The sequence below is a fragment of the Rhododendron vialii genome, chromosome 10a, assembly GCF_030253575.1.
Source record: "Rhododendron vialii isolate Sample 1 chromosome 10a, ASM3025357v1".
NCBI classification, from domain to species: domain Eukaryota; kingdom Viridiplantae; phylum Streptophyta; class Magnoliopsida; order Ericales; family Ericaceae; genus Rhododendron; species Rhododendron vialii.
The window spans coordinates 25,333,720-25,358,712 of record NC_080566.1 but is presented as its reverse complement, the minus strand read 5'-3'; the positions used below and the strand labels follow the sequence as shown (position 1 = coordinate 25,358,712).

At 39.1% G+C, this 24,993-nt stretch overlaps 4 protein-coding genes across 5 annotated transcripts; 2 read left to right on the top strand and 2 right to left on the bottom strand.

Annotated features, from left to right (window-relative positions):
* Nucleotides 1-53: 53 nt before the first annotated feature.
* On the bottom strand, nucleotides 54-1,952 carry LOC131303035 (uncharacterized). Its single transcript, XM_058329828.1, has 5 exons — nucleotides 1,821-1,952; nucleotides 1,615-1,705; nucleotides 576-836; nucleotides 353-492; nucleotides 54-240 (listed from the first exon to the last, which is right to left on the bottom strand). Exons 1-5 carry the CDS (start codon nucleotides 1,910-1,912, stop codon nucleotides 54-56), a joined length of 771 nt encoding a protein of 256 aa, XP_058185811.1. The 5' UTR covers nucleotides 1,913-1,952.
* LOC131303034 (uncharacterized) lies at nucleotides 1,943-3,547 on the bottom strand. Its single transcript, XM_058329827.1, has 3 exons — nucleotides 3,290-3,547; nucleotides 3,088-3,219; nucleotides 1,943-2,803 (listed from the first exon to the last, which is right to left on the bottom strand). The coding sequence occupies exons 1-3, from the start codon at nucleotides 3,368-3,370 to the stop codon at nucleotides 1,943-1,945; spliced, it is 1,074 nt and encodes a 357-aa protein (XP_058185810.1). The 5' UTR covers nucleotides 3,371-3,547.
* A 4,745-nt stretch (nucleotides 3,548-8,292) lies between these two features.
* Nucleotides 8,293-14,666, top strand: LOC131302743 (probable glucan 1,3-alpha-glucosidase). The gene is made up of 6 exons (XM_058329550.1): nucleotides 8,293-10,105; nucleotides 11,884-12,157; nucleotides 12,243-12,378; nucleotides 12,548-12,758; nucleotides 12,886-13,092; nucleotides 14,090-14,666. Exons 1-6 carry the CDS (start codon nucleotides 8,543-8,545, stop codon nucleotides 14,456-14,458), a joined length of 2,760 nt encoding a protein of 919 aa, XP_058185533.1. The 5' UTR covers nucleotides 8,293-8,542; the 3' UTR covers nucleotides 14,459-14,666.
* Nucleotides 14,667-17,083: 2,417 nt separating this feature from the next.
* LOC131304139 (amino acid permease 3-like) lies at nucleotides 17,084-23,267 on the top strand. 2 transcript variants are annotated; one of them, XM_058331268.1, is made up of 7 exons: nucleotides 17,084-17,207; nucleotides 20,210-20,342; nucleotides 20,950-21,183; nucleotides 21,284-21,377; nucleotides 21,460-21,674; nucleotides 21,834-21,973; nucleotides 22,208-23,267. In XM_058331268.1, exons 1-7 carry the CDS (start codon nucleotides 17,202-17,204, stop codon nucleotides 22,859-22,861), a joined length of 1,476 nt encoding a protein of 491 aa, XP_058187251.1. In that variant the 5' UTR covers nucleotides 17,084-17,201; the 3' UTR covers nucleotides 22,862-23,267. The 2 variants fall into 2 exon arrangements, with proteins under 2 accessions (XP_058187251.1, XP_058187249.1); XM_058331266.1 differs by having other exon boundaries at nucleotides 17,156-17,207; nucleotides 20,207-20,342.
* The last annotated feature ends 1,726 nt before the right edge of the window (nucleotides 23,268-24,993 follow it).

Here is a 24,993-nt window from a genome sequence, read left to right as displayed (position 1 = left end):
AAAGAATACCTATTCAACTTTCCAACACCTAGTCCTATTCAACTTTCCAACACCTAGTCAGTCTTCAAGTTTCGGTCTTTCCAAAGAGCTTCTGTCCATGTTCTTGGTTCATCATACAGGAACCTCATCAACAATAACACTCTGTATTCTCTGATTTCATCAGTTGTCAATGACTCAGGGATGCTTTCTCCGTGTGCAAGCTTGTCAATGATGTAGCAAACTATAATTCCACAGTCAACACTGCAAAAGTTGTCATAATCAGAGTTTAGAAGGATAGAAATAGAGTGCACAGGAAATAACACCGTGCATAGTAGTATCGAAATAAGATGCTGAACAAGATTAATTGGCTTACGTTCCAGGTCTTTGTTGCGGAGATGCAGGTGAGATTATTGGAGCATCAAACTTTTGCTTTTCAAAGATTGTTTCGTTTTGTGATGAGAGGATGAATGTTGGGGTATGATTTTTCTTCACGAATCCTTCAACATACCTTTTCTGCATTTGCAAGGTTAAATATTTGTTTATTATTATTTTTGTGTCATTTAAGTATGGATTACAAGAAGTCTCAGTATTTTTACCATTAAACGAGCATCTTTAAGGTATGCATCTGCCTTTCTTCCAGTTGGTCTGATGGAGTTGTAATGCCTCCATTGCCCATCCTCAATGTCATAAACCAGGACAGTCCAATGGTATGGATCGTTGTCGTTCTCTTTATTACCTCCTGAGGAATTCATGGGGAAAACCAAGTAGCGATAGGCATGCTGTTTTTGAATGAGTTCTAGCAGCTTGTCATCAAGGAACATCTTTCTGACCTCATTTTTCTGGTCCTTCAGTAGGCTCTGTCAGAAGGAAGTGTTTTACAAATTACATGCGACAAAATACATACCATATACCAGTTGAGATAACCATATCTCATGGTTTCTCATGGATAATTCAGAACATAGAATTCGTGAGATATTCTTATCTCTTGTTCTTTGTGCGCAAAAACAGTATATGAGAAGCAAGAGATAACAGTATCTCAAACACATAATATGTTTTTGATATTCTTATCTGTTGTTCTTTGTGAGAAAAAACAGTGCATGTGAACAAGAGATAACAGTATTACAGAAAAATAACATGTATTTAAGCAATAGATATAGAGATCAAGTAGTCATGCGAGACTAGTGCTTTACTTACCCACAATATGGATTTGAAAAATAGTATTTTACTTTCATCTCCTTGCTCTCTTTCCAATATGAATGTAAACGAATCGATGAGCTGCACACATTATTTCATGTGAGACTTAAATGCACAAAAGATTGGTAACAGTCCTGAAGAAATATAGAGTATTGGCAAAAATGAAGCGAGAGATAACAGTATCTCAGATAAAAAGTGTTGGTATCTCACAAACTTAATAAAGAGATAATGTTATCTCATCCAAAGAATTTACTGGTAGTACAATGTATACACATGCGAATGTGGATAAAGCAAGAGATAGTAATATCACAATGTAAATGTCAGCCAATTCAATTCCTAAATAAACCGAATAAACTAAGAGCTAAGAATTAATGGAAAGCGAGGGATTGATAAAGAGTACCGGAGGGGTACGGTTTGAGAAAGACAAGGAGCCTTTCTTACCGTGTTTTGTACATCTTTTTCATTCAAGATTTCTATGACTTCTTGCAAGCTTACTGTACCATCAAAGAGGTTGTTATCCCAGATAGGGATTCTGCAAAGTTATAAGACAATAGCAGTACATCAGCAATGAATATGAATCAAGAGATAACAGTATTTCAGACAAATAACATCTATTTGAGCAAGCAAATTGGTGCATTTTTACTAACCTGATGTCTTTCTCACACTCAAATATGTGATTTAAGAAGATCTTGTCATTTTCTGGGACGAGATGTGCCAGCTTTGTTGTTTCAACAACCATATATGGTAGTTCTGGAGCTGCTTTCTCTACTTATTTCTCTGTGCTTTTCTTCCTCCTATAGACTTGAAAATCCTCCATGTTCTTCTCTTTCTTATCTTCCCTCTTACTCACTCTCTTTGTCAACGACGATGGGTCCACAGTATGACCTTTCCTCAATCTCTTCTTCGTTGTTTGTTGTGGTTCTGCTTGAATGCTTGAGATTGTGGACTTGATCATTTGGTCTATTTCTTCCTCAGTCACTTCTTCATCATGAATTGGAGATTCATGATGGTGCACATTCTCGCTTTGTTTTTGTTCAGACAAGCTATTTTTTTGTTTTTGCAACTCTTCAATTATCTTCTGATCTTTGTAATGTTGGGAAACACAATGTGCTGCAATGTCATGCAACTCTTCTGTCACCTCTTCAATTTTTTGTTCCGCTATGTCCTTCTCAACATACAACCCGCCTATTTCAACCCCATTTTCGATTATGTCTTCCTTCAACATCTCCACCTCAACATGCAGACTACAAGTTTCTTTTTCAATATCTGTATAATCTGCATTTTGTTTTCTATAACCTGAAAGCTCATGTTGAAGGGATTCTACATTCTGGCGTAACTCAACAATCAACAGATCCCTTTCTTGGATCTTCTTGTCCCTATCTTCAATTTCAACTTTCATGACATTGTTCTCTTCTTCAAGCACCTTAATTCGTTGTTCAAGCTCTAAAATCAAATTCTTAACATCCTGGTTCTCTTCTTGAGGGTTTTCTTCTTGGGTTAAAGGCTCTTGGTCCGTAAGGTTTTTCTCTTTGGCTTCGGGTTCTTTGTGTGTACCTTTTTGTTCATGCAAGACTAGAGCTGCAAACAACCCTCTCTCCTGTTCAGTTAGCTCCAATTCTTCCTGTTTGACCTTTGAGAGTAGAAGGGAACAATGAATTAAAAGAGGTAAATTCAGATTATAGATTCATGAGATATAATGTTTCAACTAAGATAGAGTTATGTCTCATTTTATTTGCAAACTGTATTTGACTGAGATACTGGTATCTCTTTCTTTTTGTGTGTTTATATAGAGTTTATTGTTTGAGATAGCATTATCTCTTGATTTATTCTGGTAGATACACTATTTTTGATGAGATACCGTTATCTAGTTTTGACCATAATACATAATAAAATCCAATAGGTAATGATGCTTACCATTCCCTCTGGAAGGCTGCTCAGTGGTGCCTCCAACAGTTTAGCAGCAAGCTCATTCATTTTCCATTTCATAAATCTTGGAAAAGTTTGTTGAGCTGGTTCCATAATGTGGGTATGTTCACAAAGCCAGTACTGTTTTCAATGAAAATATGTGTCAGATGTTGTTGATATTTTACTACAAGAAAGGTTAGAAGATTTTTACCAGGAGTGCAGTGGTGCAACCACCAACAATCGCCGGATTCTTGGAGTTGAGTTCGTTAACAAGATTATTGGTGATGAACATTGACCAATTGTAATTTGCACTATTTTCCAAATCCTCAACAAGCTTCAGGTAGGACCAATTCAGGTTTGGACCTGTTGTTGGGAAAAACAGTGTTCCAATGGTGTACAATGTCAGAAGACGTGCCAAATCTTTTGCAGCTTCTATCTCTGATACTTGCTTTTGCTTCTTCTTCTGCTTCTTCTTGACGGGAGGTTTCAAAATATTTTCAATTGTCACCCTCATTGTTGGAAGGTGCATGGTGCTTGCCCCAGCAAAGTTTCGATTGGCAAATTCTGTGTCTGGCCTTCGCCCGTGGGTTGCGATGTGGATCTTCACCGGTCCAGATATTATTCCAAAAATGACACCAATGTCATGATCAGTCAGAGGAATATCTTTTCCTGCTAGGGAAAACTTTGCTTGACCTCTCTTATATGTCTCTATCGACTTGATAAGGACAGGATCAGATTTCTTCACCATTTGCTCATCAATACTGCCTTGAGTAATTGCAAACAACATGTTCGCAAAAGGTGATTTCTGAATCTGTTCGGATTGTACTTCATTGAACTTTACATCATGTAGAAGGCTTACAATGCTGTAAAGATTCGACCTACAATAAAAGTTACAAGACAATAGCAGTATATCAGCAAAAATGAGGCAAGAGATAACAGTATCTCAAAAAAATAACACCTTCAGGTTATTGTATAGAATGGCACGCCAAGTAGTTACCTGTATTGCAAACGTTTTGGTTTAACCTCCTCTTCCTTCACCTCTTCTATGTCTGGTTCCTCCTTTTTTTCTTGTCTTTTTTGTCTTTTTGTTTTGCTCTTGGGTTTATCTTCTCTCTCTTCCTCTTCAAGTTGTGGTTCTGTCTCTTCCTTTTTCCTTTTCTTTGTTGTTTGACTCCTTGTTTTTATGCTTTTTTCTTCTTGATGTTGTGGTTTCTTTGTAGTCTTCTTCCAGGCTATCATTTTGAATTTTTTATATGTTCTAGATTTTTCAGGATTTTCAAGAGGGTTTTCAGGAGGGTTTTCAGGGTTTTGTATCATTTTGAATCTTTTTCCTGTTAAAACAGATGACAAAACAGTATCTTAGCAAAAATGAGCAAGAGATAACAGTATTTCAGATAAATAGTGTTGGTATCTCATAAACTTAATAAAGAGATTATGTTATCTCATCGAAAACGTTTTCTGGTTGTATTTTACAACAAGGGATAAAGTAGGAGATATTAATATCACAAATAACTCTATTTGCTAGAAATATAGTGTATTGGCAAAAAAATGAGCAAGAGATTACAGTATCTCAGATAAATAGTGTTGGTATCTCACAAACTTAATGAAGAGATAATGTTATCTCATCGAAAACATTTTCTGGTTGTATTTTACAACAAGGGATAAAGTAGGAGATATTAATATCACAAATAACTCTATCTGCCAGAAATATAGTGTATTGGCAAAAATGAGCAAGAGATAACAGTATTTCAGATAAATAGTGTTGGTATCTCATAAACTTAATAAAGAGATTATGTTATCTCATCGAAAACGTTTTCTGGTTGTATTTTACAACAAGGAATAAAGTAGGAGATATTAATATCACAAATAACTCTATCTGCCAGAAATATAGTGTATTGGCAAAAATGAGCAAGAGATTACAGTATCTCAGATAAATAGTGTTGGTATCTCGCAAACTTAATAAAGAAATAATGTTATCTCATCGAAAACGTTTTCTGGTTGTATTTTACAACAAGGGATAAAGTAGGAGATACGAATATCACAATGTAAACACATGCAAATACTCCATTATACAATATTTAACATATTGATGAGCCCTAACATAAAGAAAGTGACAAAACCAGTAAATGACGCTAAAACCCTAGGAAAGTGACGATGATCGGAATGACGCTGTTCACGATGACGATAGCAACGAATACAAAAGTTAAATTACCTGTTGAAATGGTCGAAAACCAGCGAAGATGACGACAGCGATGGTGAAAGGAACGCCTACAATAACGATGATGGCAGCGACGATGAAAAGATCGACGATGACGACCGTGAAAGGATCGACGAGAAAGACCGCGATTAGGTTTTTTCGTCTCTGAAATGTTTTTGAAAACGCGTGTAATATGGGTAATTTTAGAACGCGTGTGATAAAAAGGACTGGAGCCGCTATAAATTCTTTAGATGGACTAATTGCTTGTTAAACCCTATAGTATGTCCTTATAAACAAGGAGCCCTATTACTTATGCTTTATTACACATCAAATAAGTAATCCAAGTAATCACATATACATGCACATAACTATCCTTAAGATCAAAATACGAATACTTTCATTCAAGTTTATGTTTCCAAAATCCGTCCTCTATTTCTTTTTGGGAAGTTCAAAACAACATATGTTTTTCCGAAAAATAAAGTCGAGTTATTCAACATAGTCATAGTTCTCTTCAAGCCTTTAGTAAAACACTTTTCAAGTTATCATGCATTTCAAGCAATATAGACGATATACACATTTTTAATTATACTTAGAGGTAGGGGGTAAGAAAATTCTACATGATCATACAAATTTTCTATATTTTAGGATTAATGAGTAAGGGAAAATCTACTTTCATTTCAAACATACGATTTTACTTTTATACTTTAGGATAGTGGACAAGAGACTCTACAGTTCTTCTTGGTGGTGGAGCGGCTACGAAAAAAGTAAGTCGGCAATTGAACGGAGTGACTTCCTACGGTAAGCTTCCGGTAGTTTCGAAAGAGAAAGGTTTCTCTCGAAACTAGTTTTTGGCTAAACTACTAAACTTTTAGATCGAGAAGGTGGTCGAGTGGTGGTTTAGTGGCGGTCTTAGATGAGTTTCTTGAAGAACTCAAGAACAATGAAGAACAAGGCAAGAACACAAGAGTTTCTAGAGAGAGAAGTTGAAGGGTGAATGTGTGAGTTGAATGGCATGTGAGAGGTCCTATTTATAGCAAAACATTGGCTCCCTCTCTTTCTCATATGGCCGGCCCTCTCTCTCTCTCTCCCATGGATTTGTTACATGGCCTTGTCCAATCAAGCCTTCTAAGCATGCCATGACCTGTCTTTTCCATTTTTAGGCTTAAGGCTATATAAGGCAAGTAGGATCTTAGATTTTGTGTCTAAAGTAATCTAGGGATGGGTTGTCATATGGTAACTAGGCTTAAGGCTAAAGAAGGTGTAAGGAAGCATAGCTTTCTAGGAGAAAAATAGGCACATGCACACACACACACACACACACACACCTTTTTTTTTCTCTCTCTCTCTCTCTCTCTCTCTCTTCCTAGGACTATGTACTTATATATATGACTATGTATATATAAGTATACTCAAGTGCTAAGTAGTCCTATTAAGTCTAAGGAAAGATAATGATTAAAGGTAAGCTTTCAAGTGTAATCTATTGACCATTGGTTAATACTTTTCCTAGAAAGTGTATATATGTACATAGTCATTATTAGTGTGTGTGTGTGCGCACCTAGAAAAATCTAGGAAAGGCTACTTATAGGTCAATAATAGGTTCAAGGCTATTACTTATGGAAGAAAAGATATGATGATGAATCATGGCATTCTTGATGTGACAATACATAATCATGGTTGTTTGGAAGAACAAACTTGGTCTTGGTCTTGATTAGACAAGTCCATTGTTGCACTATTTTCTAGACAATAGGAAGTCTTATTTCTGTTACTTAAAGGATAAAAATTATCCTACAAACTATTATTCAATGGGTAAAGAGGTAATGATGAGAAAAGATATTCTTAGAAGAAGTAATGATGAGTAATAAAGTCTTGAAATGACTAGTCATGAAAGTGAAATGATTTCTTAGTCTAGGGTTGAAAAGGTTCAACTAAGGTATAGAAAGGTTCATTAGATTCATCTAGGGTTAGGAGAATGTAACTAGGTTGAATGGATACTTAGGTTTCTCTAACTAATCGGTTGGAAATTAATTCTACTTGCCAAGTATGATTTCTAGCCAAGAAATATAACCTAAAGATTTTATTTAACTTGCTAGGAAAATATACAAGTGCTTCTACAAGCATACTTGTCTTTAGAAAGGACTAAATCGTCTGGGACGAAAAGATATAATTTTATAAGTCTTAAATCTAATTATAATGAATTATTAGAAATTAAAAAGAAATTTCTAAGTAATTAAAAAAAATTCAAATATTTAACGAAATTTTTATTTTTTTAAAAATCAGTGTCGTTACACTAACAAGCCACCAAGGGACTGAGTCCCCGAGCCAAAGATCGGCTAAGAGAATTGCAAAATTATCAAAAACAGTAGACAAGGTTTTTTTTCCCCTCAGCAAAACAATATACAAGTGTTGCCAAACTCCTGAGAGCCGTTGCAGATTTTTACAAAGCGCCGAGTTTTTAGAGATGCACTGGTACTGATGAATTGTCGGCCTTGGAAGTTTGGGTTTGTGTGTGTGTGTGTGAGTTTAAATGGTTCATTCTACCTCTTCCTAGTCAGCAATTACCTAGGTGAGTTTGATAGGTGAAATTACCCTCTTACCCTTCCTAAAAAAAAAAGCCTTTGCGCATACATGCAGATATTCTAGAATCAAATGACAAGTATGGCATAATAAATGGAAATAAGGAACATTGCAAGGGTTTCACACACCATGAGATCTAGCATGGGCAATTGTTCGGTGTTGGTCATCAAATTAATGGCAAAAAGTTACAAGTATATAAACGTGACGGGGTGGCATAGTCTAATAGCCGAGAGCTGACCGCGACAAAAACTAAAATTTACTCAAAAAAGAAAGAAAGAAGAGCAACAAAACTTCTTGTAACGAAGCATGATGAATCCAATACCAGTCCTGATATTTAAATTGTTGAAGTTTGACCTTAAATATTTTCTTACTAATTAATAAGTCATAAAAATTAAAAAGAACTACTGATAAAAGAAACAAAATAATGATTACATTGCGCTTTCAGAATTACAGGAAAAATCAAATTGCGACCCCGATTATATTTTGTCCAAAGAAGAGAACTCTTTTTTTCGAATTAGGAGGAAAGGGCTCGTTGCCACTCTATACAGGCACACGCTAATCTCGCGGATACATCTCTCTCTCTCTCTCTCTCTCTCTCTCCATTTCTAGGGTTCTGAAATCAAAACCACCCTTGAGGAGAGTTCTGGCATGAGGAATTGATCACTCACTAGGTCCAGCACCAATAATCAAACAATGAGAAGCAGGGCACATCTCCTATTCCTCCTCCTCTTCTCCCTGAGTATCATCTCCTCAGTCTCATCCTGGAAAAGAGACGAATTCAGGACCTGTAACCAAACCCCGTTCTGCAAGCGCGCCCGGTCCCGCAAACCCGGATCCTCCCCCCTCGTCGCGACCCACGTCGCTGTCTCTGACGGCGACCTCATCGCCAAGCTCACCAACCCTAACCAAGAGGACCCAGTCAACCCATTGGTCCTAACTCTCTCCGCGTACCACGACGGCGTATTGCGCCTCCAGATCGACGAGGACCCGAGCCTCGACCCGCCCAAGAAGCGCTTCCAAGTGCCCGACGTCATCGTTCCTGAGTTCTTGAACAACAAGCTATGGTTGCAGAAGCTCTCCGAGGAGGTGATCGGCCGCGATTTGGGCCCCTCCTCGGTCGTCTACTTGTCGGACGGGTACGAGGCTGTCCTTCGCCACGACCCGTTCGAGGTCTATGTCCGAGAAAAAGGAGGGGGTAAGCGTGTTGTGTCTTTCAATTCGCATGGCTTGTTTGATTTCGAACAGTTGAGGGTTAAAAAGGAAGGGGAGGATTGGGAGGAGAGGTTTAGGAGTCATACCGATAAAAGGCCTTACGGGCCGCAATCGATTAGCTTCGACGTGTCGTTTCACGAGGCCGATTTTGTGTACGGCATTCCTGAACATGCAACTAGTCTTGCTCTCAAGCCGACGAAAGGGCCCGGGGTAGAAGAATCTGAACCGTATAGGCTGTTTAATCTAGACGTGTTTGAGTATATACACGATTCGCCCTTCGGGCTTTATGGGTCAGTACCTTTAATGATCTCGCACGGTAAAGCTCGGGGGACTTCGGGGTTTTTCTGGTTTAATGCTGCTGAGATGCAGATTGATGTTCTCGGGTCTGGTTGGGATGCCGAGGACTCCATTGGGTTGCCTTCGGATCAGAACCGAATTGATACTATGTGGATATCGGAAGCTGGTGTCGTGGATGCCTTCTTTTTTGTGGGTCCTGGGCCGAAAGATGTGGTTCGGCAGTATACTAGTGTGACGGGAACTCCAGCATTGCCTCAGTTCTTTGCCACAGCTTATCATCAATGCAGGTGGAATTACAGGGATGAGGAGGACGTTGCGCAGGTTGATTCAAAATTCGATGTGCATGATATCCCGTACGACGTTTTGTGGCTTGATATTGAGCATACGGAGGGGAAGAAGTATTTCACATGGGACAGGGTTCTGTTCCCTAACCCGGAAGAGATGCAGAAGAAATTGGATGCGAAGGGTAGGCACATGGTAACTATTGTGGACCCTCACATTAAGAGGGATGAGTCCTTCCACTTGCATAAGGAGGCTACAGAGAAGGGTTATTATGTTAAGGATGCAAGTGGTAAGGATTATGATGGGTGGTGCTGGCCTGGTTCCTCCTCGTACCCTGATATGTTAAACCCAGAGATCAGGTCATGGTGGGCTGACAAGTTCTCATATGCGAATTATGTCGGTTCTACACCTTCATTGTACATATGGAATGACATGAATGAACCTTCTGTTTTTAATGGTCCAGAGGTAACTGTTCGCCACTGTTTCAGATTTTTTTTGGCATTTAAGGTCAGCTCTAAGTTGAATAGTAGTAGATCTATAAAGAGGTAGGATAAATACAGGAAACATGTACCTTAAAATTTTTATTCCTATTTCCGACATACTGGTGGAAGCCAGATATGTAGTTCAGAGGAATAGAGATTTTGGGACCACTTAGGAAAATCAAATACAAAACTTGGACGCTGTTTTGTGTTCCGTGAAATGCGAATATAGTTTTATTGGAGTTGGTCAAGGTGAGACCTCACGGTGGTGCGAAGTGCAATGTTTAGGTTGTATAAATGGGCGTTGTTGGACATAAGGTGGTGGCCCTGTGAATATGGAGTGAGGCCCTAAAATTATGGTTGATGTTTGCCAAGTAACAGATTACCGTGTGCCAAGAAATTATTAGGGAGAATGAAAGGGATGGGAACTATATTTAGGATTTCGGCGCTGTTAAAGGTCTGTAAGTACACAAAAGGTTTGGGGCTAATTTAAGCGTGACGGTTTGGGGAGGTCAGCTAGTCGATCGGTATCGCCCAGGTTAGGGTTATGAACAACGTGAGAATAGTGAGTTTGCTACTTTGCTATAGGGAAGAATTGGTGGAATCTGAACGTGTCAAAACTTGCTGTCAAGTAAAATTATGGAAACAGAATTTTTAAAACATGATAAGCTCTATTGTTTTTGCGGAGATATTTTCTAGTTATTCTCAAGTTTTGCCGTATCTAGAAGGCCGAAGACTTCGATAGTGAAATAATATAAACTATCCTTGACCATGGATAGCATTTTACTGATTTATTTAAATTGGATCGCAAATATGTCCGGGTGCAAAGGTACGATTTACCCTATGTGACCTGGTGGTCATGGGTTTGAGTTGCGAAAACAATCTATCTGCTTGTGGGGATAAAGCTGCGTACATCAAACTCTTCCCCTGACCCAACAGTAGCGGCGGGAGCCTTGTGCACCGGGTAGCCCTTTTTTTGGGATTCCAAATATGCCCATAGATCTATAGCACAGCTCGTGTCCAGAAAAATTCCAAAACTACCAAGCAGAATCGGCATTTTTTTGGAACCTAAGAAATTTTAACAAAAATTCCTATTAGCATTCCAGCTTAATGTATGCAATAACATAGACTCAAATTATTTCCGATAAAAAAATAGACTCAAACTACTGTTAGTGATAAAAATCCAGGTTTATTAGTTTTCTTTGTTCTCATGCTTTTCATCATGAATTGTGATGTGTTAGCGCATAGTTGTGATTACCTCATCTGCCTATATGATGGGTGTGCAAAAAAACCCGAGGACCCGACCTGACCTGAAGGGTCTCGGGCGGGGTCGAGCATGTGGTTCGGATGAGTGCGGGTTTACTTTTTGTTAAAAATCAGATTTCGGTTCGGGGTTCGGGATGGTGCGTTTCTTACCTGTGGCGTCGGACCCGACCCGACCAATCTGAAGGTTAAATTCAATTTTTGGTCGTGTCGGACTCGACCCAACCCGAAGTAAAGAATCGGGCTCGCGGACGGTTCTTACCACTTGTACGGTTCGGTTTGCGGGCCTAGATATTCTTACCCGACATGGTCGGTTCGGGTTTCTGGTCAAAACCGACCCGCCCGACCCGTGCACACCCCTAAATTGCATGGTATGTATTGACTAGATTTGTGTGGTGATGGACAGAAAGGGATATTACATGTACATCTTTGGAAGCGAATTAAATTCTAATTTAATTTGATGTGCTGGCCTTCTATGACTGACTACTGCTCTGCGACCAGGTGACAATGCCCAGAGATGCTTTACATTATGGAGGTGTTGAGCACCGAGAAGTACATAATGCATATGGGTATTACTTTCACATGGCTACTGCAGATGGGCTGGTAAAGAGAGGTAATGGGAAAGACAGGCCTTTCGTTCTGTCTAGGGCAGTTTTTCCTGGAAGCCAAAGGCATGGAGCAGTTTGGACAGGAGATAACACAGCAGAGTGGGAACACCTCAAGGTTTCAGTTCCAATGGTTTTAACTCTTGGTCTTACTGGAGTCGCATTCTCTGGTAACATAACTTCCTTGTCCTATTTTTTTTCCCATTTCATTGAAGTTCCTTTTCGTTATATTTTACCATAGTAACATTTCTCCAGGTGCCGATGTTGGTGGCTTCTTTGGGAATCCTGAGCCGGAGTTGTTAGTTCGTTGGTACCAGCTAGGTGCCTACTATCCTTTCTTTAGAGGTCATGCCCATCATGACACCAAGAGACGAGAACCTTGGTTATTTGGGTAACTGTCCTCTACCTTACGTGAGATTAATTGTTTTTAATCTGGAGCTAAAAGCAAAAAACACTTGTTAAATTGAGGTGTTAAGATTCAAGCTGTGAAAAAATGGTAGTTCTGTTTAGTGTTATGGTACACTTGTATTAGTAGTAAGCTATTGTTTCCTTAATTTCAGAGAGCGAAATACGGAACTCATTAGGGAAGCAATACATATTCGTTACATGTTGCTGCCGTATTTCTATACACTCTTCAGAGAGGCAAACACAAGTGGTGTTCCAGTTATGCGTCCACTTTGGATGGAGTTCCCAGCAGATGAAGCTACTTTCAGCAATGATGAAGCCTTCATGGTTGGGAGCAGTCTTTTGGTGCAAGGGATATTCACTGAGGTGCTATTGCTATTTAGTTTCTATGTCGTCTTGTTTGTACTATGTTCAGTTTTCTTCTTATTTCATTGTTTTATCTTGTGAGTCAAACTGTCAAAATGTGGATGATACATTCATTACATTCTACCAGCGAGCGAAACATGCGTCGGTATATTTGCCCAGTGGACAATCATGGTATTACCTGAGTTCTGGGACTGCATACAAAGGAGGCACGACTCATAAGATGGAGGTTTTGGAAGATAGCGTTCCTACCTTCCAACGGGCTGGAACCATTATACCAAGGAAAGACCGGTTCCGTAGAAGCTCCACACAAATGGCCAATGATCCTTACACTCTGGTATGTGTATTTGATGGGTGGTTATAACCAGATAGTCATATTTTTATCCGCAACCTGCCAACCTGATAGTCATTTGCTACACCAAGCATTACAAAAACATCTAAATGAATAGTGATCATCCATTTTCAACAAAATCTTAACGCTGAGTATCTTTTTCCAATCCTCTATCCTTGTTGGCCATATTATTTGGGCATCCAAAAATTTCAGCTGCAAATGTTCTCTTTGCTTATTAAAGAATTGTATTACAAGAGCACCACGCTGATACAACCCAAGATACTATCCTATCCTTTGGTGTGTCAGAAGACCAAACAACAGAATGACGTACAAAACTGCATTATCAAAAAATCAAAGTTGCGGCCCAGGTTAGGTCAAAGCCCCCTAGATGTTAAACTCTACAAAATGGAAACCAAAAAGACTTCGTAGGCTATACAAAAGTTTCTCTCTCCTTTGCTTAATTAGCTCTAGATGCACCCCTCTTTCCTCATTTCCCTCCCTGATGTGATGAAGTTTCTAATATTGTCTTTGGTGGATGATTGGTCTATACTCTACAGAAGGAAAGAATTAGAAATTTACAGAACTGGATCTTCCTGTAATAAGATTTTCGAACTAGGTGGTGGTGTTAGTTTCCTTTGTTGTAACCGTGTAGTTGCTTGTAAGCTATTTGTGAACAGCTTGTTACCACTTTTGTTACAGTGTCTGCTGGTAGAAATAGGTGGTTGCATACTTGCATGCAAAAACCACACGTTACTTCTTGTCGCTGGATGGGTGTACTCCATGTATCAGTAGCTTTATGCTATAGTTATTATTGAAGTCGTGGTCCACTCAATGTGTTGTTTGTTTACTTATTGAGTTCGTTAAATAAGTTTCTGGTCGAAAGAGTGTGTCATTTTCTTGTCTTCTGATTTGGTTTCCTCTTATTCTTGTATTCTATGTATTGGAGTATGGACAGTACTTTCCAGGTGGATTGAAATTGCTAATTGAGACGATCTGTGTTTAGGTGATAGCCCTTAATAGTACCCAAGAAGCTGAAGGCGAACTCTATACCGATGATGGCAAGAGCTTTGAGTTTGCACAAGGAGCCTACATACACCGGCGCTTTGTATTCTCCGATGGGAAGCTGACTTCTTCAAACATGGCCCCTTATACCTCTGGCAAAAGCCAATTTTCCTCGGGTTGCAGTATTGAGAGGATTGTACTACTAGGATACTCCGGCAGGCCAAAAAGTGCCCTTATTGAACCAGCAAACCACAAGGCTGACATTGAACTGGGGCCACTTTTCCTTCTGAAGGGGCACAGCCCCATTGTTCTCACCATCCGTAAGCCAAATGTTCGGATCGGAGAAGATTGGACAATTAGAGTTATGTGAGAACTGAATACTTGCTCAACCATGAGCATGCAATTGGTTGGAAGGCACCATATTTTTCTAGGATTTCGTTATTACAAAATGGTCAGTTTCCTTTATCGATCAAGTGTTGAAGTGTATGGGACTTGTTTGTAGTTTAATTTCACCAGGTACACCGTTCTATACAGCGGTTCATGGGCGAGGCGAGCCCTCTTTGGTTGCTTACAGCCAATTATGGTTTCCTCTATAGACGTTTGGCTGATTAATGGAGTTAAATGTCATTCAAACAACCAAAAAAAAAACTGAATCGGAACCTTGACTAGAAGAGGAGCAAATAAAGATTAGAAGTTTTGGACTAGTAGAACGTTTCCTTTGTTTCTGATACGTACTTTAGTTAAGTTGTGTGTGCATATGTTGGGTTCTATATATATAGGAGCTATATCTTTGTAGGGAAATGATTTTGCCGCTTTTTTTTTTTTTGTTAACGTCACTCTTTTACAAATGTATTTTTACACTAAAAATATACTTGCAGGGTAGTGGCGTTAACAAAAAATGGAGGAGCAAAATCAGCAGCCTCTTTGTACTCCAACAATATATGTACAGAAAGTTACAGCATTAATCTCTCGGATGATAATAAAACCTCCAAAACGTTTCACTGGCTGTAATTGCTCTTTAATTAATTTCGAAGTTGAGTAGGTTTGCACTAGTAGATTAAGAAAGGGAGGGTGAATCAGACCAAAGAGAGTGAGGGACAAGGAACAGATCTCATCTGGTGATACGTAAGTAGTAAGTGAGTTGTCTTCTTGCAGGAGACCGCTGGAGTCGGAGACGAACGTCCTGAGTTAGTGGTTATGAAATACAGTACTCCACTCCATTATAAGAAGGGGCGGGCAACAAATGTAATCTTCTTATCACAAGATCATCCTTAAAGATAAACAAACACAAGCTCAATTAGTCATCTATGGTAAATATGAGAGAGAGAGAGAGAGAGAGAGAGAGAGAGAGAGAGAGAGAGAGAGAGAGTGAGTTTCCATCACTCTTGTAAAGCGAATTTGCATGTCAAAAAGATACTCACTTTATATATAAAGACAAAGAGAAAGAGAAAAGAGCCCTTAATTGGATTGAAAGACGAGGGAGGGAATCATTCTGTTTATATTTTAACCATGAAAGATTGAATGGTCATGAAGAAATCAAAATCTAATTCTCCTTCAACAGAAATTTTGACCACCCTTTTTCCATACCATCAGGAATAATAACACAAGGGAAATGAATATACTCCTTCCTTGTCTGTGCCTTACCTTTAAATTTGTAAAGTACAGTATTTTTCTAGGAAAAATTAAGAAAAGAAATATGCATTTGTTATAGCCTTATAGGAAACCTTTAATTAATTAATGGACCTTATTTTCCAGAAATATATTGGTATTCTTATTTTTTCGTATCTCAAATGAATTAAAGAATTTACTTACATTTTTGTACTTCGTTTCCCTTTTCTTTTCTTGTCCCTAACAAATCCACGATCCAAAATTTGTATTAGGGTGTTATTCCGTCAAAGTTACCAAACTTCAATCCAGGCATATTTAAAGAACTCTATTATTAAGATTACAACTCAATCCAAGTGCATTCAAAGTTACTAAGATTACATTCAATCCCATGTTGGAATCTTAGTAAAATTACAAGATCGTAATGGAATAGGATTACTATGATTGTAATCCTAGTTGTTTTTTACAAGAAATCATCCCAGTTATAGTTATTTTTAAAAAAAGATCGACGAAGCAAAAAATTCATATTAGTGGGGCACAATTCAAAACATGCAACTTTGTTAAGGATATTTTTTTAATCTATCTCCTTTATAAGAATATGACACACTTTGATTTTTTTTGAAACGGTCACTATTACTAAAAAAAAATTGTTTAACTGTCACATTATCTTAAAGTAGCTAAGTAGTCAGAAACAAAAACAATTAAAAATATAGCGGATGAAGGCTAACTTGTGCATAATCAACTATTTTAGTAGTTTTAAGGCACCGCCACATTGTGTTCCAACACCCTTCTCCATTACATATATTGGTGAAACTTGTACATTTAGTCTCAAGTCCCATATATGTTGTCAAGAAATGTATTGGGACTGCCCTAAGGGCACAAGTAAAATTTTCCTTATTTGGAGGTGCTATAGTACTTAAATTTCTAAGATATTTTTACGATTGAGAAAAAAAACAAAAATTCAGTGGGGACCAGGACTCTGGTCCTTAGCTCTTCCGGCCACCATCGGTCCATCGCACCGAGTATGCACCTTTCATGGATGCATATGTGAATCAATACAAGGAGTTCTCATAGAACTTTGCTTTACCTTTAATTGGAATTCTCAAAAGTGAACGAAGGAGTTGGTCCCTCAAAATTAGTCGAGTTGTGTGTAAATTGGTCCAAATACCTAAGTTATGAGAAAAACACACGGAGTTGTTCCTAAACCAACCTTTAATAATGCTGTAACCCTTTGTGAATGAGATTATTCTCGGATTTGAATTGACTTCCATTCAAATATACCTACGGGCATATATTCTCTTTGGATGGAGGGGAGGCTATGCACGTGATAAATGGAAGCAAATTAAAGCCGCCTTTTCTCAATAATTAACCATTAATGAGATTTATTCTTCTGTACAAAGATTGCTTACTGCTTCATGCTCCCTATATAAAGCTTGAGTGACAAACTGCAAAAATTGCAGAAATTCTATATACCCGCAGTACGTACTCTTGTTCTTCGTATTACAATAATGCAGGTAAATACCCATCTATTTCTGTTTGTTTTAATTCGTTTTCGTGTGTGCTGTGTTGTGTTTTTTTACATGTGTATGTATACTCCACTTGTAGACAAATTTGTTATGCTGAAAGTCATACCATTTGCTCAGATCGAGTACTAGTTTTTACAGTGTCCCGTGTTGAAAAAATGAAAGACTTGTTCCACTATTTTAATAATCCTAAATATGAACAAAATCCGTTCTCAAGATAAATGAGAATTGCAAATGCCAAGTTTATTTAAGCGAGGAGAAAATACATACACCTGGAGATGCGCGTGCTCGAGGTACACATCTTTTGGAGTTAGACACACAAGCAATCAGTTCTACTCTTTCTCCTCTTTCAACTTCTTCTGAGTCCTGCTTTAGGGACCAAAGGGTCCCATCGGGAAATCGTACCGACGGTTGCGTCGGGCTGTCTCCGGCCACCGGACGGCCGATCCGATCTGTCCAAAAATTCTTAAAAAAATATATAAAGGGGCTTACGCGGGAATCAACGGCATCCGATGTATGTGTATAGGGTGCTTGATCCAAATACCTTATTTTTCGTATATACACATATATACATATATACACGAAAAATAGGGTGTTTGGATCAAGCATTTTACACACATCTGATGCCGTTGATTCTCGCAAAGTCCCCCTCTTTTTTAAAATTTTTTTTGGACAGCCGGGATCGACCATCCGGTGACCGGAGACGACCCGGCGTGGCCGTCAGTACGATTTCCCTACGGGATCCGTCGGTCCCTATAGCTTTTCTGAGTTCTTCTTTTTATCAGCTTTCTGAGTTCTTCTTCCAATCCCAGAGTCTTGTTCTTCACATGAGAGGAACAAAGTAACAAACACAGTTTGGTTTGCTGAATAATTATTGTACGGTGCTACTAAAATTATTTATCCTTTTGGGAGATAGACGCGGACGATAACCTCTAGCATCCTGTGAGGCGGTGAATTTTTTTTATGAAAACTTTGACAAACGGGATTGGGTTTGATTTTTCTAATATCTTTTAAGGTGAAAGTACATAAACACCCTCTCAGCTATCACTGTTTCTCGTAAACACCCACTTATATTTAAAAGCGCCCATGGAGATCCCCTCAACTACTGGAAACAAAATAAAGACAAACTCCGTTAACGGAATGGATAAATTGACGAATATACCCTTATTATATTATACTCTTACATGATAATTTCAAAAAAAACCTTGAAATTATTTACCCCACCCCTCTCTAGTTCTGGTTCGGAGAGAGAGAGAGAGAGGAGGAGGAGGAGGAGAGTGATCGGCGACCACCACCACCGGCACCAATCGACGAGCTCTACTCTGATCAGAGGGTTGCGCTTCTGCCAGCCGTTGACATCAACCTCCTCGCCATGGATGAAATTAGATCATTCTCCCCTTCACGATTTGATCTCCCGCCGACATCAACTTCATCCCCATGGACGGACCTAGGAAACATCAGGTCCTCTCTCTCTCTCTCCCTTCCATTTACTTATGTTATTCTGTATCTACTCAACCCAACCGGAGCAGTCAAATCCCCAATCCCCGATTGCATAACCATCCTCGAATATTCTTTCCACAGCCGGCCTATAAATGTTTGGAACCTCTCAACGGTTTTAGATCCGACGTCGCGTCGATCCGGCATTTCGCCATTATGGCAATGATCGGATTTCATCTCCGACAAAGAATTTCGTCAAGTAAATTCCGTAATCGGAGAATTTATCGACATATTTGACTGTGTAAGTGAGCTTTGGGAGAGAATTGAAGATTTTCTACTTTGGGCCATTGTTCGCCGGCAGCAGAGGAGATGATCATCTGCTTGAACTTGTTCGACACGACGAGTGGATCCACGACCATCTGCTTGAACTCATTGGCCTTGGCGTTAGCGGCGCCGCTGCCATTGCCGAACACCCTTTGCGCCAGTGTGACGTTGAAATATGTTGGTTTGTATTCGTGCGCTACTGTTTTTCTTGGGTTTCCATAGGGGCTTCTTCTTCTTGGCTGATTTCTTTGGAGAGAGAAGCAGAGATTGGAGGGAAGAAGAAGAGAGAGAGCTGATTATCTGAGTCGGAACTGATATGTATGCTTGCCTCTTTGATTTCGCCGTGTCAACAGAGACAAAGAAACAGAGAGAGGGCATTTTGTCCAAAAAAAGCCCAAATTACTGACATGTGACCTTCTAGCAAACGGTTCTAAGACGGAAGGATGTCACTTGGGTAACGGAAGTAGTTGAGGGAATCTCCATGGACACTTTTAAATGTGAGGGGGTGTTTACGAGAAACAACGATTGTTGAGGGGGTGTTTATGTACTTTCACCTTTGTTTAATTTTAATCCAATTTATGATTATAGTTTTTCCCATAATCTAATATGTTTAATTTTAAACACGGGACTGGGTTTGATTTTTAAAGAACTCATTGATTGAAACGAGTTTTTCTTCAAGACATGAACAACAAATACACTTTAAATAAAAACACTGCAAAATTACTTGATTCGATCAGTAAACTGCCAATGCCTAATCGACTTCAATATTTCCGACATTGTTGGTCACGTCTGGCTCTTCACGGTGAACGAATCGGATTTTATTTTTGAACTCGGAACGAAACCTCTGTGCCTTAGCCCCTGATCCATACAACTAACACAACTCACTACTCATGTGCGGGTCTGTAATTAATGTGAGAAAGTTTGTGTACATGTGTTTGTGTAAAGTGATTGTGGTGCTTGCATTTTTTCATAACGCGTAGGATAGACAGTTACCCAAAAAAAGATATAGGATAGACGGTCGTTCTTGTCTCCTATCTTTCCGGTCGATTCCGGGTTTTAGCTTGTTTAGATTTCCTTTCGTCCCTCAACCGACGCCTTCCACACACACAACCCCCCCTCCCCCGATCACTCTCTCTCTCTCTTAATTCTGCATGGTGGGTATTGACTAATTAATTACAGTACTTAATTGGTGTTGTGTTTGTTGTTGGTCTTTTTCAATACATACAAAGAAGATGGGGGTTGAAAATGGTGAAGGTGCTGCTGCCATTAAGGATAAATACAAACAATCCCTAGGCATATCCTCGGCTGCAGATGCGGGGAACACCTCCAAATGCTTCGACGACGACGGCCGCTCCAAAAGAACCGGTAATGTCACCCTGCCTCCCTCCCTCCCCTATTTCGATTAGGATCTGGCTTCTTAGCCGTCCAACGGCGAATTTCAAACTTGGTCCTTCATCTCAACAAAATTAATATTGACAATCAAATTGCAAAAGTACCATTTCAGCAAATCTGAACCATTAAAAACACTTTTGAACGGCTGGAACTACGTGTCTCCGCGGTCCAAAAACCGGATTCAAGAAACTTATTTTTACTTTACATTACCTGTGTGCACATCAATATTAGAATAGACTATTAAATTCTACATCAGTAATTTTTTTTTGCACTATACATATGACAATTACTATATTTCGCACTAATAAGTAAGAACAGATGAAATTATTTATTAATAACCTAAAAGTTTCATACTTGTTTGACTACTAATAGGGGCTAAAGATACCACTAAGTGCATCTTTATATAATTTTTAGAAGGATTACGTTACATTGTGAATTGAGAAAAAAAAGATGTAAATTCTATTAGGAGTAGTACAATTATAGCTGAAAGTGCAATTTTCATACAATTCAGAGGGGGAACTTGGAACCTTCGTTTGCTACAAGTAATGTGGTTTTCTCTCTCTTTCTCTCTGTGAGTTAGGGAGTGTTTGGACTGCAAGTGCCCACATAATAACAGCAGTGATAGGATCTGGGGTTCTTTCCTTAGCCTGGGCCATTGCTCAGCTGGGATGGATAGCTGGTCCAACAGTGATGCTCCTCTTCTCTTTTGTGACTTACTACACTGCTGCTCTCCTCGCCGACTGTTACCGCTCTGGTGACCCAGTCACCGGCAAGAGAAACTATACTTACATGGAAGCTGTGGAATCTAATCTTGGTATGAAAATTTCAAATCCTTAATTTGCCCATCCATTTCAGACAAAATCCAAGTTTGGTGTATTTTAATCAGTTGAAAAGCATTACAGTATTTTAAACAGGAGGGCTTAAGGTCAAGATGTGTGGTCTAATTCAGTATTTAAATCTATTTGGAACTGCAATTGGATACACCATTGCAGCATCTATTAGCATGATGTAAGTAAACAATCATTTTTCTTTTTCTTGGTTATTGTTTTGCGATTTCGGATTACATGGTTTACATTCTGTTGATACACAGGGCAATCAAACGGACTAATTGTTTCCATGAGAGTGGTGGGAAAAATCCATGCCATATATCAAGCAACCCATACATGATTCTGTTTGGCATCACTGAAATAATATTTTCCCAGATACCAGATTTTGACCAAATATGGTGGCTCTCAATTATTGCTGCGGTCATGTCTTTTACCTACTCATCGATTGGTCTCGCCCTCGGAATTGCCAAAGTTGCAGGTCGTTATTTCTCTAGAAGTTTGAATGATGAAGAAGTCCATTTTTTTACTTACAAAATTGACCTTGTATGAAAACTGACTCATTCATTTTCATTGGTTTTTCAGCTAAAAAATTGACCTTGTATGAAAACTGACTCATTCATTTTCATGGGTTTTTCAGCTAATGGGACTATTAGTGGTAGTCTTACTGGTGTAAGAATTGGAACTGTGACTCAAGCCCAAAAGATATGGGGGAGCTTCCAAGCTCTTGGTGACATAGCTTTCGCCTACTCTTACTCTATGATTCTTATCGAAATCCAGGTACATTCTCACTCATTCAGTTCACCAAGGCTGTGTTTGGATCTTAGATTTTATACAGGGATTTAAGAAAATAATGTCCCAACTAAAAGGATGATGTTGTGGTCTTCACTCTTCACTTAATTGTCTTATTTCCTTTGCCTCTATGATCCAAACTGATCAATTTTCTTTTAGGGTCTTCTCTAGCCTGAAAGACGGTTTTTGAGTTAAAACTGATTGATTGTCTTTGTATATCAGGACACAATCAAATCCCCACCATCAGAAGCAAAAACAATGAAGAAGGCAACCTTATTAAGTGTTGGTGTGACCACAGCTTTCTACATGCTTTGTGGATGCATGGGATATGCAGCATTTGGGGACCTATCACCTGGAAACCTCCTCACTGGTTTTGGGATTTTTAACCCATTTTGGCTGCTTGATATTGCCAATGCTGCAATTGTGATCCACCTTGTTGGGGCATACCAAGTTTACTCCCAGCCACTTTTTGCATTTGTTGAGAAATGGGCAGCAGAGAAATGGCCTGGCAATGAATTCATCATCAAGGAAATCAAAATCCCAATCCCAGGTTTTCGCCCGTATAACCTAAACCTCTTCCGTTTAGTATGGAGGACGGTTTTTGTTATAGTCAGCACTGTTATATCTATGCTTCTCCCTTTCTTCAACGATGTGGTGGGACTTCTTGGGGCGATTGGGTTTTGGCCGCTAACAGTGTATATTCCAGTCGAGATGTATATTGCACAGAAGAAGATAGCAAAGTGGAGTAGCAGATGGATATGCCTCCAATTGCTTAGCATTGCTTGTCTTATAATTTCTATTGCAGCAGCTGCTGGTTCTATTGCCGGTGTTGTTCTTGATCTCAAGATTTACAAGCCATTCCAAACAAGTTTCTAAACCTGTAGGTTTTTTTTCCCCTTAGCAATTATTTAAAGGGTAGAGAAGGAAGTAGTTATCAAAAACACCAAGTGGTTCGAGATCAATGTTTCGGCTAGACCGAGGTGCATGTAAGATAGCCCGGACACTTGAATTATCAAAAAGAAAGTAGATTCCAGATCAATGTTCCATTACAAACCTCAAGTAGTTGGTTTTGTGGTGGTCCTTTCTTATTTACTTGTAGTTGCTTGTTTATTTGAGAAAAAAAGAAAATTCAAGGAGAAGCATAACCTTGTAAATAAATTAGGGCAAAGTTCACTTTGACCCCTGTGGTTTGGGCCATGTGTGGAACACACATATGGTCCAAAAATGTGTACATAACACTCTGTGATTTGTGAAATATGCAGACACATCCCATATTGTCATATTTTCCATTTGCATTAAAAGACTTTGTCCTCGTCTCTCTCTCTCTCTCTCTCTCTCTCTCTCTCTCTCTCTCTCTCTCTCTCTTCCTCTCCCCCACCGACAAAAGCTGTAGTAGACTCCATTTTCCGAAAAATTTAAAATATTGGGCAATTTAATAAAGGACAGTTGTCGGAGAAGGGCGGTACATTATAGGCAAGAGGGAGTTTGGTGCATTTGTTGTTGATGGAGGATGTGACGGAGTGGGAGGGAGAAGGGATTGAAGGAGGAGGAGGTAGCGACGACGGTGGTAATGCCATTTGGAAGGATTGAAGGAAGGGATAAAGAAAAGGACAAAAGGGTATTTTCCCCTTATATTTTTTCCCAAAATTCAAAATTCTGTTAATATTGATGGAAAGATGACTGCATGGGGTGTGTTTGCACATTTCACAAACCACAAGGTGTTACGTGCACACTTTTAAACAATAAGAGGTGTATCTGCACATGGCCCAAACTACATCGTCCTCTTTATGCTTTATTTTTCAAAGTTGGCATTTTTCAATTAATTATCCTTGACGAATAAGTAAAATATAAAATGCGTGCAATGGGGTTGTTTACCGATAAATGACCAAACTCTAACATACATGCTCTGCAATTTCTTTCCACAAACTCCTCGCCATTCCAGCATACAAGCCCTAACTCGTTCTTAGGAATTTGTGAGCAAAAACACCCAGAGTGTTGTTACCTCAACCAGTCCACTGTTTGTCGCTATTCAAACCATTCTTCGTGCTTTGAGTTCATACAAAAGCTGCGAAATCAAGCTCTTGAATCTCACGAGCACTGAGGGATCATGGTGGAATGATCCTATAACCCCAATGGGCTAGCCACCTTTGGTTTTTGATCACTCTTTTTCTGCCGTCTATCTGAACCAAGAGTTTCTAGTGTAGCGCCACACTTCGTGGCGGTTGCAGGATGTATAATGGATGTGGCGGTAGCTAGACCTTAAGTGCCGATTCCTAGATTAGGATTGTCGATCGACAGATGGTCCGTCGGTGGCCAGATGTTCTATCGATCATAGCTTCTGTTTTGCTATTTTTTTTTGCATGTTTTTCCTTCCTTCTTCTCTCTTGTGTGGTTTTACTTGCTGTCATGACTTTTGCGTGCATTAAAACGTATTATGACAAATGACTAGAGGCCAATATTTTGGTTAGGCAGACATAGGTGCCTAACATTTGCCGTACCCTTGGCTCCCAAATTAAAAATCTCGATGTGAATTCTTGGTTCCTAAAACCAATTCGCGACTTCAAACAAGCAATGCAAGGGGCACCATCGACATAGATATGCACAACAGGTGTCTAAAGCAAGTGTTTTGCATATTGACCATCTTGTGTTTGACGTCGTGCTTCGTCATCTCCGATATAAGGAATAACACCCCAAGCGTAGGGTTTAATACGTTGAGATAAACATAATAATTCGGAAGACCGGGTGTCGTACCCAAGAGAATATTTGTTACAGCTTGGATGGATTTGTAGATGTAAGCAAGGTTTTCGGCCTTTAGACAACCAACTTTGTTTTACTTTAAGTAGTGGAAAATAAATGGCTAAATTAAAATGAAGATTTAACTAAAATAAAAGGCTTGGTCTAGGACTTGGTCTAGGAGATCCTAACACTCACCACTCAAGTCAAATCACTCTTATCATCCTATTACTCGGTTTGAGATACACAACTAAGGTTCTCAACCTGGAAGATAT